This window comes from Amphimedon queenslandica, unplaced genomic scaffold, assembly GCF_000090795.2.
Source record: "Amphimedon queenslandica unplaced genomic scaffold, v1.1 AMPQUscaffold_13197, whole genome shotgun sequence".
NCBI classification, from domain to species: domain Eukaryota; kingdom Metazoa; phylum Porifera; class Demospongiae; order Haplosclerida; family Niphatidae; genus Amphimedon; species Amphimedon queenslandica.
Genome location: NW_003546567.1, coordinates 80778 through 102248, shown reverse-complemented (window position 1 = coordinate 102248; position 21471 = coordinate 80778). Strand labels below are relative to the sequence as shown.

General features: G+C 38.5%; 2 protein-coding genes across 2 annotated transcripts; one reads left to right on the top strand and one right to left on the bottom strand.

The window, feature by feature from the left end:
- Positions 1 to 544: 544 nt before the first annotated feature.
- On the bottom strand, positions 545 to 5385 carry LOC100637220 (chromatin assembly factor 1 subunit A-like). Its single transcript, XM_020000351.1, has 10 exons — positions 5180 to 5385; positions 5064 to 5134; positions 4773 to 5014; positions 4452 to 4524; positions 4330 to 4395; positions 4139 to 4219; positions 3802 to 4092; positions 2350 to 2430; positions 2200 to 2301; positions 545 to 1413 (listed from the first exon to the last, which is right to left on the bottom strand). Exons 1-10 carry the CDS (start codon positions 5280 to 5282, stop codon positions 712 to 714), a joined length of 1812 nt encoding a protein of 603 aa, XP_019855910.1. The 5' UTR covers positions 5283 to 5385; the 3' UTR covers positions 545 to 711.
- Positions 5386 to 5542: 157 nt separating this feature from the next.
- On the top strand, positions 5543 to 20787 carry LOC100637094 (uncharacterized). The gene is made up of 7 exons (XM_020000350.1): positions 5543 to 5962; positions 8719 to 9336; positions 10815 to 11112; positions 14676 to 14763; positions 14998 to 17477; positions 19881 to 20300; positions 20471 to 20787. Exons 2-7 carry the CDS (start codon positions 8719 to 8721, stop codon positions 20515 to 20517), a joined length of 3951 nt encoding a protein of 1316 aa, XP_019855909.1. The 5' UTR covers positions 5543 to 5962; the 3' UTR covers positions 20518 to 20787.
- Positions 20788 to 21471: the final 684 nt, after the last annotated feature.

Sequence of the window (21471 nt, the reverse complement as noted above, 5' to 3'; positions counted from 1 at the left end):
GACAAAAGAATTCAGACACAATTAAAGAAACATTTCCCTACTATCAGCATCTCCTCACGTCACCTCCTGCTTACTACATACTCTACCAAAGCTACCATTTATGAGTGTATATCTAGTGGCAACACATGGTTAGTCATGGAATAAACCTTAACAGTATACCGGTATATTTATTATGGGGTTATATTTAAGTACAAGCAAGAGGTTAATAACAACTTGTTGTGATTCAGGCACTAAATCACTACTATAAAGCATATGCAGCATCTGTGTAATCTTATCAGTAGTACTGTATTGGGTATTGTGCATACTTCAAAGTGTTTTATGCCCATGGCTTCAGGGTTTAGCAACTGTAGTGATAATAAGCAAAAACACCAAATTAAAAATCTAAAAAAATAAAATTTAATAATAATGAATGCCCATTGTACTATAGAGTAAAATGGAGAGTAATGTTTGCATGAAATATAATTATAAAAGTAGAAGCGAAGATGAAAGCCAATTTAAAATTGTATGCACACCGTAAACTTATAAAGGCAAGTTTTGGTAATTATTGTATATCAAGACTAATTTTAAATCAAGTGATCCAAATACATATAAAGAATCATCAAAATGAGAACACAAATTGATTAAAATATCAAGAAAGAGAGAGCAAGAGATTGTTATATAAAGCATATATGATGCGCATGATATCAGTAGTAAATGGCTTTATTGTGTAATCTACAAATGGCAATCAACAGGGACTGTTAGTTGCTGACTCACAGCAAGACATTTATTCCAGTCAATCTTCTGAAGTTCTTTACTCCCATCCTTGTAATCTTTACTCCCATCCTTGCAATCTTTACCCTCATCCTTGCAATCTTTACTATCACTGATTTCCATTCTTTCCTCTGAATTTGGAACAATTTCTACTCTTTCATCAGAACTGGGAGTGTCTTTATTGTTACCACACCAAACAGCTATATTTTCTTTAGAATCAGACTCATCGATTAAAATTACGTTTGTAGGAGTGGCATTTTCTAAAATGGGCGTAGTTAGTTTTGGTCTTTTTGGTTGAGTAGGAGTAAGATCAAGGCAACGAGCAACATTACCGTTGTCTCTTTTTGAGTCACTTAACGATGACTTGAAAAAGTCCTTTAAAGATTTCATGGTGGGCGTTGTTATTTCGTCATGACAACGCTTCCCCAATTTCTTTGAGGTGGATGCAGATACTTTGGCTACTGGTTGTGACTCGGTGATTTTTATTGGAAGCTGCACAAGAGGAATTGCAGAGAAACTTTCAAGAATAGATTTAGAGTTTTCATCGACGACTGATGATGACCATACCACACCTACTTTTACAGGGACTAGTTTTTTGAATTGACGGGAGAATTCTGCTTCCCAGGCTTTAGCTTTGGCAAGATTCTTTTCTTCTCTTTTGTCCTAGAGAAAGAGAAGAAAGATGTAAAAGAAAGGACACACACAGTAATCATAAAAATCATAACAAAGTAGGTGAGCATACAAAGAAATTTTGTCAGAGCCAAATTTAACTTGTACAAAAAAGACAGCTTTTAAATATTAACATTTGCCACACTTGTACATCAATAAATAGCAAATCTAACACATCACAATGTTATTAGCTTGGCAGTTCGCAGAATGCATTCATCACACTTACTATTGACACTATCTGACAATCATTTCACACTCATATACACTAATTTGTTAGTGTGTGACATTATGTCTGGACTGGAAGGCCTTCCTCTTTCTTACTAAAGACACCTTTGAATGGCCTCTGACCCAATTAACATTGATTAGTGTTATTAGCAACATCGTCACACAACAGGCAAGAATTTGACAGCTGCTCATAAAATTAAAATTCTTTCTATTTATCGACAATATAGCACTTTAATTTGGCAGAGTTTTAAGTACTATGCATACATATTTAATATTAAAAGTGCAACATTAGATTGCTAATACATAATATTATGCATTTATAATGCCAAAATTTAAAACCACCAAATGCTATTGCTATGAATAGCAACGCTCACACACAGCTGAAAATATTGGCAGGAGTTAAAATATTTTTTAATCTGCAGATTTGATATTGGTGATTCAGCAGTTAAGTTAGAATGAAACATAAAAATGAATTTGATATTGGCAGCAGTTCCAGCTCTATACAGTATTCTGGCTTTATCCAATTTAACATCAATTTCTGTTTTATGATTTCACCTTTTCATCTTCACTTTGATCCCCCTCCCCATCCGACAGGTACCCGTGAGGAACAAAGAACCCATCTTCCTCTTCCTCCTCATCTCCTGACTCTACCTCATCCTATACAACACAATTATATAATGTGGGTGGAGCTAACTGAGTACTCACGTCACTTTGAGCCGAGAGACTCTCACCAGGCTCTTCTTCTTCCCATTCTAAGTCACTCTCACAATCGTAATCAAATAAATCCTATTTATGATAATGAAGCACTATTAATAATGCACACGATTATACATGTACAAGTAAACAACTTAAAAAATTTGTATAAAATACAAATTTGATCGAAATCAGCTCAAACTTTCTAGACAAGATAAGAACATGTACATGTACAAGAAATAAATATAAAAATGAAGAATTCCCATCTAGTCATTTTTTGGTGAAATTTAGCCAATAGCCCTGTACTATAGTACAGGGACTTTAGCTCAATTTTGAAGCAACTTTAAAAATTCAAAAACCCAAATTTGAATAGAATCAGCTCAAAAACATACATAAGACTAACTGACAGTAAATGTACACAGTACACACACATATGTAGCTACTTTGGCCTTCCCCTAATTTTCCAAACAATAATTAAACAAATTGTCAAATTGCAACTTAATAGTAACATACAACTTAATGTACATCCACCTGCTTCTTTCAGCTGAAATCAAATCAATCAGTAAGCGCTAGTTAGAGAAATTAAATTTCTAAATGGTGAGATCAAGCTTGTACATAAGAAATGACAAAGAGCTCAAATTTCTTGTGGGCATGCACAAAAATTAGTACCAGTACATAATACACACACACACTTGCACCATATTATTATATAACAGAATGTTATAATATGGAAAATAAGCCACTACAATGTACAATGTACATGCGTATCAAGCCCAATAAATAACACGTAAAATTCCCATAATAACATATACTATTACACAAGCCGTACAACCACTAAACACTTGAAAGGATAGCAAAGACATAGTAGCTCATTACTGGTGCATGTATATACGATTGAGTGATCCTAATATGGCAGTTGTGTACAATTCAATGCAGTAAATATAGTACCATATAGTCTAATCTAGCAACAGGCCCTGCTGAGTGGTGCCAACACACACAGATACCAGAGAAATTAAATACATTTCTTATTAAATTTATTTCTAACACGTTACAATGTACATTGAAGCCGACACAGGTATAAGTAGTATTAGCCAAGGAGAAGCAATAAAAACTAAATGTTATAGAAAAAGGGGACCTTTCCCCAAAAGAACGTATTGAAGAATATGAAGAGCCTCATTTCTGTGTGCATAGATATGCACTGAAGTATTATAATTATTCCCACATGGACATTATGCAGTTACTGGATAAATATGGTGACACATGTATCATGTACATGTACATACAAATGAACAGCTCATAAAACATGCCACCAGTAAGGGAAGATATCTTGCTAATATAATATGATTAATATGTATATTTACTCCATCCACACAATTCCTGATCATTAACCATTTCCAGTCACAAAAAGGAAAAAGGTCAAAGTTCACATAACATAGACTTAGGCTATAAAATTTAATAGCTCACATTGTCCTTCTTAAATGGATTACGAGGAGTTAGAACCTTTGAGGACTTTGACCAAGTACCAAAATAAGCCGGGCGATGGTTTTCGTGAAACTGCAGTAATTTGTACCTTCCCTGAACAACATTTGTGGAATCATTAATTACAATTAATTCATCATTTTTATTAGTGATATTTCCCATGACAGACACTTGAGCATTATCTACTTCCACTGATTTTCTATTTTCTCTTCTTTGACGTTTAGATATTTGGTGACGAGTGTGTTTACAAGCTTGGAGATAATCGCTATCGACGACCTGAAGTGTTGACACGACAACTGAATGGGACAGATTGTTGACTAACCTGAGAGCGAATTAGCTCCTCAAAAGAGAGAAGCTGCGAAGAATCCATTGGAGAAACAGACTTGGCCTGTTCAGCTACTTCCTAGAAAAGAGAGAGAGAGAGAGAGATTTTAAAAAGAAAGCGAGAAAGAGAGAGAGAAGAGTGCAGGGAAAGTGTTAATATAATAGTAATAATTTAAAAAATACACATACCACTGGTCTAGACTGCTGTTTGGGTGGTTTCTGAAAGAATCCTAAAAACCTTTCCTTGGCTTTCAACTACATGTACATGTAGTACAATGTAAAACAAAGACATGGTCACAAATGAGCCATACCTTCTCAGCAGCTGCTAATTTATCCTTGTCCTCCTTTTCTTTCTCCTTTAATCTTTTCTGCTCCTCTTTCTCCCTACAGCAGCAAATGCATAGTTTATAAACATTCCCTGATCACATGACACATAAAAGGTTGTTAAAAAGTGACTTTATTTAGGCTACAAGTACATGCACATCATATACACTTATAGAAATAATTTTGTGGGCTGTTCTGAACTTCTGATAGCAAAATTAAAATTAATTTATAAGTTATCATCATCTTAATAATAATTATTAAAATTAATTAATTGCTTGCTATTAACTAAATAATAATTAATGACATACTTGAGCTTTCTTTCTTGTTCAGCTTGCTTTGAGGCCAGCCTCTCTTGCTTCTCCCTCTCCTCCTTTTCCTTCTTAGCCAACCTCTCTCTCTTTACTCTCTCCCTCTCCTCGGCCTTTGCTCTCTTCTCCGCCTCTTTCTTCTCCCTTGCTTCAGCCTTGAGTCTCTCTCTCTCTAGTCTTGCCTTCTCTTTCTCTAATTTTATCATTTCTCTTTGGTCGGGGGTAAGTCGGACTTTAGGAGCCTAAACGTAAAAGGATCACGTGATTTCAAACTACTTTACCAATGTGTACTTTAATGGGATCTCCTTCTTTAGTGGTCACGTGACTTGGAGAAGGCGGAACAGAAGTGGTTGATGCCATAACTAAAAAAATAGGGAAAATGGTAGTAATTTTTGGGTTCCACTCACGTCCATTTATTATTCCTGGTAAGAGGTGGCCATTAATGACAATGTTAACCTGAGACGTGCAAGGAGACGGGGCCCCTATCTTTCCTGTCTCTTTTCCCTCCATGTTTTGGGAGTGGTTGGCGCCAATTTCTAGCGACTGCGCATGCGCGGAGCTGCCCACTTACCGCCAAATCACCCGCCGACCTTTTGCATTTCTGCGCATGCTCAGTCAAAACACAAATTTCCCGCGAAAGATGACTCCACTACGCATGCGCAGTCTGGAGTCATAGCAACGGGTCTGGTATGCCCGGAATCCAGCTCATCAAAGGGAAGGAGCAGATTGTGTCTTATTATAGCATTAATACCACACTGGCCGCCGCATTCCATTGATTCGGGGTGACTGACCCACTTTGCATGTACTCTTGTAATCCTCAACCACAAGACTCGCCCTGTTTCTTCCCATCTCTTTCTCTCGTGTATCTCAAGGGCCCGACGTTCCTTAGCTCGGGAGGGTTCTCTTTTTATTTCCTCGCCATTTCCAGTGTGCCCTCGGTTTCTTTTTACTATTAAACCCGGTAAAATCCCCTATTCCTCTTCTCTTTAATGGGAGAAGAGAACTAGCAACTACAATTCATTGATTTCCCCATTTTACGTTCTTTCTCCTGCACCTGTTTTTGGAGACGAGTCCAGACTTTTGGAGTGTTGGCAAGAGGAATCTTTGTCCCGTCGCCTCCGCTCAAAAAAGGAGTTCGATTATTGTTTCACTCACTAATGGTGTATTTTAGCTTGCCATAAAGTCCAAAGGTGAGCTCATTTTCCTTTAATGCCTCCTTCTCACTCTCTTTTCCTTCCTCTCCATCACCTTACTTTTATTAATTAACATTAAAAGAAATTGTATTTTAAAACATGTCTCTTCTCACGTTACGCTGCAAACCCTCTACCCCTTCCCTTCGTTCCTCCTCTCCTCTCCCCCCCTCTCTCTCTTTATCTATTCTCTCATTCATTCCAATAGTTTCAGTTTAACATTCCAATCCCGTTGCCTAGGCAATGCATGTTCAATTAACCACATTCCACATTGTCTGACATCACAATCTGTCATTATTGTGTTATGCATTATGTGATTGTAGTAGAATGTCATGCTTGCCTCTACTATGTGTATGCATGTACATTCATAATGTGATTTGTGTGCATGTCTGTGTGTAAGTTAAGTTGCTCCAATAGGAAAACAATTGCCCTCATTATAAACAATAGTCTAATGTTTTGTATAACCAGAAACTGAAATGTATATAAAAACCCACAACTTTGTCATCATCTTGTGTACCCTAAGCAATTTTCCCTAAGAGTTTTGGAGCTACCAGGAACAAACTATCAATCACGTGACATGTACATGTTTATGTACAATTGTGTATGTATTTTTTTCTCACAACTTTTATTCTTTTCTCTATTAAATTTTCCTTCTTGTGTATGTATACATGTACCTGATGTAATAGCTCTCTTCTCTCTGTCTCTCTCTCTCTCTTTCTGTCTTGTCTGATAAAGTTGACACCTACCCATAACTAATGTATGGTTTCTGGTTGCTTAAGCATGGCTTCCTTTCTTCCCTGTCTTCTCTCTGTATGTGTAGACTACTCCTTCTTATGGCTGCCCGTGGTGTCATTTGAATGGATTGCGTCTACATATTAGTAATACTCATCATCTGATAACATGGCCAATCACGAATCATTGTAGTAAAATAGTAAAATACACCGTGGATCTTATTCCCAGCTATTCCTCTCTACCACACTCCATTGTGTAGTCACTCTATTAATAGTACAACTGCTACTACTTTTAGTATTCCTAAATATAGCACAAGCACACTGTTAATCATAATTATGTTGTGATACAGGTGTTACATATATAGCTAGCTTGTGTACACTGTTCTATTAATAAGTAGTAACATCCATTGTACAACTATGCGTGTACATGTATTGTAGGTGTTTGTATATTAGAATGGTGTGTGGTGTCTATCTGGAAGTCTCTCTCTTGTTTTGACTAAGTAACCTGGTCTCTTGACAATGGTGACATTGATATCCTCTAGATCAGTCTAGTTCGTGTAATATGACCCTTTATCCTTATTTCTCTTCTCCTCTTTCTCCCTCTCCTCCCTCTTCACTTTGTGTATTAGTCTATGGCCAGGTAGTGAAGGAAGGCGTTAATTAGCAATGTACCCCTTCTTATGTGACCCTTTTAGTTCGTATGATGTTAATTGGGTCAATGTGTGTGTGCATATCATGTGTCACGAACGTGTAATATGTCATATTAGAATAGGTGTCCTCTTTTAAGAGTTATGCGCATGTTAAATGGGTTATTTTTTTTGTTGGTAAATATATATGTCTTTGATATATTATTACGTTGCGTTCCTACTGAGCTTTGCATTATTATGGAATTTGTTATAATTATAAATGTAATCAGTATCAATACATAACTGTGTGTGTTGGCTGTCTATTTGGCTGGCATAATTGCATTAGTGGGATGATAATCAAGTGAGTACACAGAGCATTTATACATCTATTGACTATATACGACGCATCCTCATCAACATGCATGTACATGTACCATTGAACATTGCCTATTTGTGTGTGTGTGTTTGTGTGTGGATAGATATATGCTCTCTGTGTATTTTGGTAAGCTAAAGTTGAAGTTTTTTGTTTCTAATGATCAGTTTCTTTTGTGCCTCTCCAATTCATAAACAATATCCCAAAGCTTTCTTTGGTTACAACAATGTCATCATTAGTATACTCTATTATGTGTATAGCACTTGTTTGTGAATAGTATACTGTGATGTGATGCATGTACATGTATGGATATTAATAGACTACTTGTATCCAGTACATGTTGTTACATATAAACTGTTTCAATGATAATAAGTCTACATACATGTACATGTACATGTGAAATACAGTCTCTCTCTCTCTCTTCTTTCTTTCTTGCTTTCTCTTTTTGTCTAAAATGTCCCTCCATCCTCTTTTCATTGTATTGTCTTTCTTTCTCAGTTAGCCATTTCCTTGCATTCTTTCTTGCCCTTATATACACACACACACATACACAGATACAAACATTTGCTCTATCTCCCTCACTTCCTTTTATGGTTGTGCCATAAATGCCTTGTGTTGTTATTCCAATGAGATGTGTACTATAGTATAAAGTGTCTGAGTGTGTATTGTATACATGTAACACTACACCAGTTATTATTACACACTGACAGCTGTTTTGCATGGCTTCACCGCTCCTTTGCCAAATACATGCCCCTCCAGACACACACACACATTATGAGTGCTGAGGCTGCCCAGTCACGCCCCCGCATTTCCTATGTTGTAGTATGACAACATTCCGATGGTTGCTGCCTGGCAACACAGCCACTGTTGACATTGTCTGCTTCTGTGTGTGCATTCTTTCAGGCTAGTTTTGGCCAACTCAACAGCCTCTCTTCCTCCTTTCTCTCTTCTCTTCTCTTATCCTCTCTCTCTCTCTCTCTCTTTTAAATTCAAATGTATTAGTATTATATTCCCTTCTCTTCACAGATGATGATAGAATCAGTAAGTGATATTAACAGTACAAGTCCATCCCAGCACAAGCCCAGAGGGAAGAAAGGGAGCTCTGCCTCCTCCCAAGGAAGTGCCCGCAGTCACAGAAGTGAAGCCCGTAGAGACACTTCATCAAGCAGTGATCAAAGTGACGAAGAGAGAAAGTCAAAGAGTAAGCGTAGAGTCCAGAGACGACGGCCTCCTGCCTTTTCTACGGAGGAAGACGATGATGAGAGAACTGACAGTGCGGACGAGGGAGGCGACGCTTTAAAAGGATCCCAAAGCCCACCCATGACCCACACCTCTTTCTATAACCAGTACTCAGGCCCTACTTTCTCTCAGCCTATTTTAAAACCGCTCTCTCCTATCAACCTTCAAGTGGGGTATGGCAGCGATCTCATTCACACAGGGGGCAGGGCAGGAGGTGGAGTGTTGAATAATGCATTGGATCTCTCTATTGTCCCATCCGCTATTGAGTCTGATGAGAGGAGAGGAGAGACTGTGGCTGTCATTGATTCTGGGGTGGTGGATTCTTCTCCTCAGTCAGTACATCATCATGATCCAGACTCACCTGTTAATGATGAGGGACTATCACCTGAAGTATCAATAGTACAGGTTAGCAGTGTCTCTGTCTCTCTCTTTCCTTCTCTCCCCCCTCTCTCTCCCCCCTCTCTCTCCCCCCTCTTTCTCTCTCTCCTCTTATGCTTCTACTTGACATGCATGTATTGCATACATGTACATGTACATGTAACACCTGTAGCCACCCCACCACTTATAAGGTCATCCCTCCATTATCATGTAAATAATACATAAACCTCCCTAGACATAACCTAGTCTCTATATCATTCATTATGCTCAATATCCTCATGAATTCTCCCACCTTAGCTCTCACCCACTCCATATTAAGTGTCCATTATAATGTATTCACAGTCAATGTGTACTAGTACATGTATTCACAGGCTGTGTCCTTTATTCATTGCTTTGTGTGGGACTGCATTGTTTGTTAATAGCTGGCAGTATTTAACTGTATACATGTATTGTGTCTCACCAAATGGATTTCATGACTCCCTTCCTGTACATGATCTACATGTGTCACCTACATGTACATGTACAATATGTGTTACATGTACATGTATATATTTATACTGTATTGTGTACATATGCATGTCATTTCACATTGACCTCTCTTTCTTAATTACCTTTCTTTCTCCTCTCCTTCTCCTCCTCCTCTTCTCTCTCCTCTCATTATATGATATGTAAGATGTGTAAGATAATATGTCATTTTAAATGTCCGCGGACATGTGTGTCTATGTTTTGACTTTCCTACACGTCATGTCAACGATATATAGTTACATGTAGTTGAACACAATTCTTTCATCATGCCACTACACATAGCTGTGTTGCTATCTCTCCATTAGTCTTTGTCCGTAACTCTGTCTAGGGCCTTGTTAGGATTGTATGTTTATACCTTGTTCACTTGATAGTGACATTTATCTATTGAGAGGATATGAACCATGTTTTTGTTGTACCTGACAGATGTCAAGCTTGTTTTGTTTGTAGAAAGAGAGAGAGAGAGAGAGAGAGGGAGGGAGAGAGAGAGGGAGAGGGAGAGAGGGTGGGAAAGAAAGGGGAAAGGAAGAGCATACATCATGTAGTTCCATTGCTTATACATGTACATTATAGGTTGTAACTTGGAGAGAATGCTGTTTAACCTTAGAAATGCCTAGACTTCCATTTTATGAGGGAGAGAGAGGGGGAGGGTGAGAGGGAGGAAGATGTTTGGGAATTATAATGAGAGAATATAATTCACAGGAGCACATTGGTGTATGCATGCATGGTACATACTGATCTACGGTGTGATATTGATTATCGTGTGTTTGTTGGGTTGTAGTTTTACATTTTTATTTGTAGCGTGTCTTTTGTTACCAAATGATAGGAAAGCATTCAATACATATGTACACGTACATCGCGAGTACAGACACAAACACATAAACTGCATTATCATTTTGTGTTTGGGGTAGACGGGACAAGAAATACAAGCAAAATATGAAAATAAATAATTAATATAATAATCACTTTCTCTCTATTTGCAGGGAGTGTCAGCTGAACAGGAACCAAGACCACCGATCCCCACGCTACCTCCGAAACCTGTCACCATAGCAACAGCCGGGAGTAGCTCCGTCCTTCCCTCTCCCTCTCTTGGCCCTCCCACAACTAACACAGCTCTTCCATTTGCCGGTTGGGGGTGGGGTCAGCCAACTCTGTACAGTCCATTCTGTGCCACTAGTGGGAGTGTGGCTGGTACTCCTGCAGTTACTGATGGACTCACTCCCTCTCTCACCTCTGGGACTAACACTTACTTACAAGCTGCTATCTGTCAGGAACTGGATGGTGAGAGAAAGAGGGAAAGAAAGAGAGAAAGAGGGAAAGAACGAGAGAGAGAGAGAGAGAGAGAGAGAGATCTGTATGTATATGATGTAATGTATGTGATAGATCTAGTACTAGTAGGTAAATTCTAAGTTGGCTACACATTTTGGCAATTCAAGAGCCATTTTCTAAAATGAAACCCCACCAAAACGTACATGTCATGTACTGTACATACTCAATTGGCATGAATTAAACTCATTGCAGGAATTGCTATAAATACCATTAATGTGCATGTACGTACATGTATAGCGATTCCCCTAGAAATTAGCTCCTTCAAAAATGGTACGTTACTTTGACTATAAGTGAATTAGCAATGATTGGCATGTGTTACACATACAAACATGATCCTTACTCTATTATCTATGATCCTACTACACACAAACAGAGACAGAGGCAGACATGGCTCTCATATGTCACAGCAAAGGCCCTATATAGCATTAGTCATGGTATATATTACTGTCTGCTCTTGTGATTTGCTAACTTCAAACATTGGGTTCACAAAGCAGGTGGAACCTTTGATTACGAAATCGATAATCCACTTACGACTGATCCAATTCGTTTGTAGACTCCTAATTCAATATAGGCCACTGGTAGTAATCTTGTAATTCGATCAGCCACTAAATTAATAGTTAGACACTCTTATCTCTTGCTGTTTCTAAGAAAAGGCATTGTGTCATGTCATGTCCTGTATTTTACTACTTTTCCCCCTCTTTAATTTCCCTACAAGTCTTCCAAGTAGGGAAGGAAACATGTACATATTTTATACATGAACTTGTGTCATTTTACATTTGGTATATGCACATGCTGAATCACAGTACATGTACAGTACATGTACTTGTTTTGTGACATGATGACATCAGTCCCTTGATTTCATTCTCTAATTTGTGACCACAGATACATATGTAATTGTGTAATTGTGTGTGTGTTCATGTTCTGATCCAATTATGTGATTACTGAGTTGTATATCATACATATATGGTACACGTATATGCACACACACACACCCTCAAGTCAGTATAGAGGCGCTTGTATGCGTCATATACATGCAAAAACATCTACTGATTTGCGTGCATGTACATGTACATGTATGTAGATTCATAAACTAATCACATTTTAGTGATCTTATTTTGGGTTTTCCCTCTAAAGCCTGCATGTTTACATATACATTAATACCTAATCCATCTTATGCTACACGTGTCACTATAACTAGTAATCCTGTGGTTGTGTCATGCGTACATGTACACCTGTGAATCAATGTGAAGGTTTACATATACAGTTACATGTACATGTACATTATCGGCCTTTAGCTTAGGACCACTTTATACAAATAGAGGGGAAATTGGTTCATAATGAAAGCTGCCTAAATCAATAGAGTCACCATAAAAGAATCATTCTTGATATTGTATGGATATAATGAATGTACATAATCTGATTAGATTGTGTACATGTACACGTATACTCTATTCCTCTGGGAATGACATCCAATGCCTGCTTGTACTGTTGTACATGTACATGGTCATCCCCCTCAGCAATATATTCTGATGTGTGATTACATGTACATGCAATGTATAGATGTAATCTTTTTTGTCTTAAGTTTGATTGTTGACATTTTGCGTGTTGATTTAATGATCCTCTCCGGTTGCTATAAGCAAGTGTGTAGGCTTTAATATCATAAGATAAACACTGAGCATTTAAAATACACATAGGTACATGTATATGCATACTCATATTCTCTTTGTGATGATTATGATATTATTATTATAATCAGTTTATAGCATCATCGCATGTAGAGTGGTGCATGTTATATGCACTCAGCTGAGATGGAAAGCAATAACAGTTTGTGTTTTTTATTATTAAGTAATCAATCTAGTTTCCTTTAAATCTAAGGGGATGTTAGTGTATACAGTACATTAATTTAGATGAGTATGCCCTTGTTATGTATGGTAAGAGCTGAGCTGGTGTATTCATAGACTTAAATCTTGTTTTTACAACTGAACACACAATTAATTGGAATTTGAATTTCATGTTTGTGTATTTTGGGGTTTGTCCCTGTAGAATTACAATTGCATGATGAATGTGTGATTTTGACACCTTTATCTGCCCACTATTAAGTTTACAAAGGTAGTCTTTTATTTCACATATGTTCTTTCCCTTGTTATGACTGCTAATACATGTACATGTACACACTACATCCATATATTGGGTCAGACCTCATTAGGCTTGACAAGGTATGCATGTACAGTATGTGTGTTATTGTAATTATATATTATAGCCCATTTAGTAAATATGTATTTGTTTGTATAATTTATCTTGTTTGTTCTTTGGTTAGTAGTATATTATGTTGCCTCTACTCTCTCTCTCTCTCTCTCCCTCTCTCTCTCTCTCTCTCTCTCTCTCTCTCTCTCTCTCTCCCCCTCTCCCTCTCCCCCCTCTCTCTCTCCCTCTCCCTCTCCCCCCTCTCTCTCTCCCTCTCCCTCTCCCCCCCCCTCTCCCTCTCCCTCTCCCCCCCTCTCTCTCTCTTCTCTCCAAGCTGCTACTTGTACTTATTACTATTATTATTATTGTTGTTGTTGTTGTTGTTATTATTGTGTACATGTATGTGTATGTGTGTATTGGAACACTGCCAGTTGCCAACAGATCAATTAAGGTATCCTTACTCTATCTTTCTCTGTCCATGTACATGAGTCAAATATTTATCTTTACTCTATGGCAACCAACCTCTACCACAACTCACAAACACTTGGATGAATTCAGTTTATACTGTGTAGTAATTCATCAGCCACATCTTCTCATACTTCTCTCCCCTCCTTCCTCTCTCTCTCTTACTCTACATTCTGGCTAATATCATTGGCATCTGTTACGAAAACATTCAACTGCCTCTAGTAGCTTTGTTCCTTGTTATTGGATTAGGCAGGCCACTACACTGTCGCTATGCTGTTGCTAGGGGGGGGGAAGCCTTTGAAGATATCTTATGTCATTAGTAATAGGATACACTGCCTGTCTCCTCTTGTACAGTTTCAATGGCTTGCCACTCCCTGTGCAGCCCGCAAGAATTCATTTTTAAGGATTGATGATGTTAGGGTAGTATAGTATATACACATGTAGACATGACAAAATCTAGAGGATCATGTACAGCCTGTGTTACATCATGTAACAGCATGTACATGTATGTACACATGTGTGCTGGCATTACTGTCCTTGTCTTACATGTAATTTCATTCTTGTATCTCTAGGCCATCCTAGTTTTGCTTGCCTATATATATATATATACAGTGTGTATATATATATATATATATATATATCTCCCTCTCTCTTTCTAATCTCTTTCTCCAACCTCTCTCTATGTCTTCACATGTACATGTATGCACCACATGTACATGTACAAATCTACATATACATGTACTTTATTATTATTATTATTATTATTATTATCATGCCAATTGCTACTTCCTGTGTTATGTATAATTGACTCTCTGTTTGATGTCGTAATAATAGTATTAATTTATTGTTTATGTATTCATTTGCAGGTGTCCTGGTGGTTAATGTAAGATGGAGAAATAAGACTTTTTCTGGTTCACTTATTGATGTACAGCATCACAAATGGGCTCCACCAAGGTACATGTACATACATGTACACGTGCATGTGTACATGTACTTTAAAAGTATTTTATTTTATTCTGAATTTACATGCACATTTATGTCTCCACTAAGATAAAAATTATGCATGTGTCTCCACATGATTAAATGTACACATTTTTATTATAGATATAAATTATATGATGCATATACATGTATCTTTATAGTTTGTATTCTTATTTTCTGTTTCAATTCCTCCCCCCTCTCTCTCAGACTCTCAGATGCTGGTGTTCCTGATATGACTCTCAAGCTAAAGGACCTGCTAGGAGGGACTGGAGCAGGTGCTGGAGCTAAAGTATCTGCTGACTCTGAAAAGGATTCCGTTGATGTTGAAGCAATGGAGGACCAGCCGAGAGAAAACGGCGACCAGCAGAACAGAGACGAAAGCAAAGAATCCTCCATCATTGCCATGGAAACCGGTGAGAGCATGAATACCGATCGGGAGCAGTCGAAACTGATTGATCGAGGTCAGTTTACGGAAGCTGATAGTGTGAAAGGCACTCATTTGAATGGAGAGCATTCCCTTACATCTGACCAGACCTCTTCTCCCTTGAGGCAATCAAACGGACTCCACCACGTACCATCTATAACAGGTGGCGCCGAGGACAAGACTAAAACCGGTCCCTCTCTTCCTCCTTTTGATGCTGTCAAGTCCCCACAGCCCCAACTGGCACTGGACGAGAAGGAAAAACCCAAAGAGACTAGTCCTCCATCCACTAACACTCCCTCGGTTTTATTCCCGCCCACGGTCAATTCTGTTATTGTTGCCGGAGGGGGCGGAGACAGTAAAATGGCCGCCGATAATCATGTTAATTTTCATACTTTGGTTGACGTTGCTGCGTCCATGAAACCGGTACATGATGAAAAGGGTGTGGTCTCTTCTGATGATACTCTCTCGGATAAAGAAACCTCCAGCGATTGTCTGAAGTCAACCCTCGCCTACCACCCTGAAGATCATGGGCTTCATCTCCATGGCAACCGAGGCGACGACAGCGACAGTTCTGGCTCTGGGTCATTAAGTCCGGTCAAGAAGAAGGTCCATCATCGTAAGGTGGGTGTGGTATCGACCCCGTCTGTCGTCAAGGAGGCCAAGGAGGATGGGAAGCCAATGGAGCTCTCCTTTAACTCGGCTTCGTTTTTAAATAACCATCAGATTCCTCCAATATCTCCTGGCGACCACACCTCTGGACACGCCCCCTCACACTCGGCAGCCATTGAGAAGGAACTGTTGCAGCCACAGCCACCAAAAGTCATGAAAGGGCAATACTGGTCTCCTGCTGCAGTCAATTCTTCAATCGGGAAAGAACTAGATTCTCGTTTTCCTCCAAACGTAGATACTTCCAATCCTTCCGCCCACTTCCCCCCTCACGGGCTGGCACATTTTTCTGATATGGCCCCCGGGGGCATAATGATTCCTGGAAACCCCACACACACCGTCATTCAGGACAAGGGTAAGGGGCTGAGTGGGAGCAGTCGAAAGAGAAAACCTGACGACTCCTCAAGTCACAAGCACCAGATGTCTCCTCCGACTAGCAAGGACATTGACAGCATGAGGATAATGAGTGGTAAGCCACTCCCTCCTCTCCCCTCATCCTTTAAGAGTGGCAAGCCCAGTGACCCGTCCGTTATCATGCAACCGGGCGGAGTCGTTCAGTCGCAGGGCGACGGTAAGTCAGTACCTGATGGATTCGTGTACGAGCCCAGCCTACCGATGTCACGTGAGTATCAGATCATAGCATACGAGAGAGAGAGACAGAAAGCTGCAGCTGCAGAAGAGAAGCTCAAAGCTGATGGAAGTGGTCTACCAAAAGTAAAGAGACCTCGTGAACAGCACGATCACAGACACGCCTCGTCGCCAAGCCCTCCCAGCTCTTTTAAGAAAGAGCGTATTCATCATCAGCCCAGCGTGATTCCACCAGGGGTTGTCGTATCTGATCACATGCTCCATAGACACATGGGAAGTATTGTTGGCCACCCACCTCAAGTTAAACAAGAGCACAGACCATCCCGTCCTCCCTCTAAACCGGGCCACCATCACCACTCGTCCAGCAGTGGGGGCTCTTCCTCTAGCAAAGCCGGAGGACCATCTCAACCGGATAAGAAGAGGCTTCATCAGAGAAAGGAAGGAGGCATTATTGGTGGAGCTCAGATAAAGAAAGAGCCCGAGCAGATACAGCAATGGCTGCCCCCTGGCTCTCTTCCTCCTACTTCATTCGTACCTATAGCCGCCGGGGGCATGGCTCAGCCCACCATCCTTAACCTACCACCCGGTCTATCAATCTCATCTCCTTCCCACCTTCCTCCTAGCTTTTCTGCTCAGTATAACCTTCAGCTTCTTCAACCTAATTCAGCTCTTGCTCCTCCTCCTCCATCCTCTAAGCCAAAGGACTCCATTCACTCTCGGGCTAGACAGACCCCTAGCCCCAACCCTAAGAAACCTCACGAGTGGCAGCCTCACGGTTTCTCGGGTCACCCTCACGTGATAACACCAACGCCTACCAAACCGGAGCATGGGTCGTCCCGTCATGGCCAGTTACCTGGTGAAGGAAAGTCCCAAAGTGGCGGAGGTCATTTGAGGATGGCACATGCTTCCAGTAGACACAAGCAAGATGGAGGAGGAGGAGGCAGTTCTTCTTCGTCTCGTTCTATTCCTTCTCATTCACACCCTCCACAACCTTCACCCACGCACTCAAGTGAGTACCAATAATAATAATAATAATAATAATAATAATAATAATAATAATAATAATAATAATAATAATAATAATAATAATAGAATACTTGTACATGTACACAATGTGATAATTATGATAATTATGATAATGTGTGTATGCAATGCATTTATTTTCTGTTAGGTTTGTTTGTGTAATAATGGTGATGATAGTAATAATCTTATCCAGCCCTAAGCTTTGTCATAACTTTGCTTCACTCTTTTTTCTAGTTTTATTATTTTAATAAGATGCATGTACAATGTATATAATTGTATGTGTACACATGTACATGTACATAAATATTATTATTGTTGTTCCTATTTCATGATCATCATCAACAGTGTATAATGTCATTCATATTATACACATTGCATTCATGTCCTTAACAATATTCATGATCTACTATTATGGTCCCAATTGTTAGTCTCTTAGCACATTTTCATTATTTATTGAGATATTTCCTGTAGGTCAGACAATATTGTAATCAGATTCACATAATGTACATGTACGTGTACCACATATGCCCATGTAACTGTATGTGTGTATTGGTTGTTAAATTTGATTTTAAGTACATTGTACATTTGTAATTGTACACTACTCACTACCGTATCAGTTTACTCTCTCCCTCTCTCCTCCTTTGATCTGTTGGAGTGATTTGTTGTGGCAATTAATGCACCCACACACACATGCACAACCATGCATACACGCACACACACACACACACACACATTGTAAGCTTTTATATTAAAGATTAATGTACAGGATTGATATTATAGTGTAGAGATGAGCATAAGCAAAAGTAGAGAATGTAATTTTTGTTGTTGTTATTATTATTATTATTATTATTATTATTATTATTATTATTATAAGAAAAGGGTGGCCTGGATCAAGAATACATTCCGGATCTTTCTATGCGTGAAATTAGGAGACAAATCATATCATCTCTTTATGAGGTGATGGCATCAATTATTTATCAAAGGGACAGTTGAGTGAACCGGTGATGGTGTGGTGTGATGTCTGTTTGTCATTTCCATATAATAATAATAATAACACTATGAGTAAACAGACAGTATTCTCTCTTCCTCAATTACATGCCTATTGGGGTGGATAATTGATCATGCTATTGATTACTGAGTGATATAATACACTTACCCTCTGGGCTCTGTTGTCATTGGGGATCCAATCCTCATTCTGTTACTATCACTGTTATATTGTCTGTCTTCTTGTAGTCTTTGTGATTCTAATCTACATTTCTGCTTTGGTGCAGCTTCAATTGGCTCCTTTTGGTTGCACATCAAAGCAGAGTTTACAGCATTTCTATTGCTTGTTCTATTCCCTTATGTATATAAATGCGTACAGTGAAGGCTTCCTCATTTTATTTTGCTATTTATATTTGTTAGTAGTGCATACTACACTCCTATCAGTCAGTGGTGGAAGCTTGTGGGTACATGATGTTATTAATGTGGCCTGCTCACTAATGTATTATAATTGGTCTGACTCACCCAAAGTAACCACTCTATGTGCATGTACAGTACATGTACATAGTCCCATACTAATCCACAGTTTTTGTGTTGTAGCCCATTTCTATGTAAAATCTCATTATAGACTGGTAAGCTGATAGGTATGGGGTATATATCACTGGCTCATTCAGTGTAACTGGAATAGGTGTGTGTGTGTGGATGATATGGTGTATCACTTATACAGTATTGTTATCAGATACTGCCTGTTATGTGATAGGCTAGAGCATGTGTGTAACATGACTGCCATATCTTTATACTCGTATTAATTGTCTTTAATTTAATCCCCTCTCTCTCTCTCTCCCATTCTACTACATGCACACATAAATACCACTATATATAATGTACATACACTAGACTCATACCTATAGTAAGGTCTGTAGTTAGGCAGGGTTGTTTGTACATTGCTCTCTTTCATATGAAACACATTCTCCCTCTCATTAATTTTGTACACACACACACACTGCACTAATTCCCTCTGTCCTTCCTTTGATTGTACACTTGTTTGATGACATATGGCTAATTGTTATTATGTTGTAATCCAATGCCTCCTAGCCGTTTTGTCTGCTAATGAGATCACCAATCAGTCTCAGGCTACAAAGGAAATGCTAATGTGGCTGCACTAACATCATTAACTTTTACAATAATAATCTTCCTATTAGTATTATAGTGTAGTGTAGACCATTTATTATTATTATCATTATTATTATTACTATTATTATGTATAGTGTAAATGTTTAGGTGTATTCATCATTATCAGCTTCTGTTAGTGAAAACAGATTTTTACTATTAATCTATACTTTTAGTATTAAAATTTCACTACCACTTACAATGCCACATTTTAACTATTCCTTTTCTCTTCCTGTAGCCATACGTAACGGAATTGCAGCCACACCCATACTAACAGCAGGCGGAGGCCCAACGACGAGCGAAGATTTCATGAAACTGAACCTCTTGCAACTGGAAGCTCTCAAGAACTCAGGCGGAGCTGGTCTCACTTTTCAAAGTCCTCAGGATTTCCTGACTTGGCAGGCAGCCGCAGCAAGAGCCGGTCAGTTATCGGCGATGGGTATTCCTCAGTCAAACGAGGCTGCGTTTCAGATGCAGCTACTGGCCCAGCAGCAGATGGCAGCTGCTGCTATGGCCCAGCAACAGCATCAGCAACAACAGCAGCAGCAGCAACAGAACGAGGCCGCCATGGCTAACTTTCAACAAGCTCTTGCTGCTAGTCAAGGAATGCCTGCAGTGATACCTTTCATGCAACCTTTTCCATTAGCTACACCAACTGGTAAGGGCAAAGATGAATTATTTTTCAATATTTAATATTCAATTTTTGCATGCTAAAAAATTTCAAGTTTGATTGTGAAATTTTTTTATTATGCAGTTTTTAAATATCACCTTTATACAGTATATGAAATTTACGAATATTATAATTATTTTATTTTATTTTTATTATAGGTGTGTTCACTATTCCCCCTCCACCACCGAATAAAAGAGACAGCTAGTATTACATACACTTCTCTTATCTTCTCATTCACTCTTTTAACATTCAAAAATTATATCTTTTACTATTTTGATATTATTATTATCATTATTGTGTACTATATATATTGTTTCACACACTGTAACAACAACATCAACACACTAACTTTTTCATTGCATTCTCTCTCTCTCTCTCTCTCTCTTCACATCTTTATAACACTTCTTCTATCCATTATTATATTGTGTGCATATAATGTCTGTGAATTATTATTAACATTAATAATAATAATATCTATTGTTATCATAAAGGAATGTGGGGAGTCACACGTTTTACTTATGCTGTGTAGAAAGTTTGAGCTGTTTTGACAAATATTTTTCAAGTTATGAGTATTTAAGATATTTTTTGGAGAAGAAAAGCAAAGGCTATAGCCCATGTTTTTTTCCAAAAAATGGCTCAAAAATCACCCTCAACTTTTATTACATTTTCTGGCACATATTGATGTTCTTATGCTGTGTAGAAAGTTTGAGCTGATTCCGACTTCAATTTTTTGAGTTACTGTCATTTTAAGAAAATGCCAAAATTTTGAAAAGTACCCAAGGCTATAGCCCATGGTTTTTTTTCAAAAAATGGCTCAAAAATCACCCCCAACTTTTATTACATTTTCTGGTACATATTGATGTTCTTATGCTGTGTACAAAGTTTGAGCTGATTCCGACTTCAATTTTTTGAGTTACTGTCATTTTAAGAAAATGCCAAAATTTTGAAAAGTACCCAAGGCTATATAGCCCATAGTTTTTTCAAAAAATGGTTCAAAAATCACCCCCAACTTTTATTACATTTTCTGGCACATATTGATGTTCTTATGCTGTGTAGAAAGTTTGAGCTGATTCCGACTTCAATTTTTTGAGTTACAGTCATTTTTTTAAAATGCCAAAATTTTTAAAAAAGCAAAGGCTACAAATGGGTTTTTGCTCGT

Coding starts and splice junctions, on each gene's coding strand:
- LOC100637220 (XM_020000351.1), bottom strand. CDS start 5,282: ATGGAGGGAAAAGAGACAGGAAAGATAGGGGCCCCGTCTCCTTGCACG. Junction 5,135..5,179: donor ACCAGGAATAATAAATGGAC/GTGAGTGGAACC, acceptor CTATTTTTTTAG/TTATGGCATCAACCACTTCT. Junction 2,302..2,349: donor GTCTCTCGGCTCAAAGTGAC/GTGAGTACTCAG, acceptor TGTGTTGTATAG/GATGAGGTAGAGTCAGGAGA.
- LOC100637094 (XM_020000350.1), top strand. CDS start 8,719: ATGATGATAGAATCAGTAAGTGATATTAACAGTACAAGTCCATCCCAG. Junction 11,113..14,675: donor TATCTGTCAGGAACTGGATG/GTGAGAGAAAGA, acceptor ATTCATTTGCAG/GTGTCCTGGTGGTTAATGTA. Junction 17,478..19,880: donor ACCTTCACCCACGCACTCAA/GTGAGTACCAAT, acceptor CTCTTCCTGTAG/CCATACGTAACGGAATTGCA.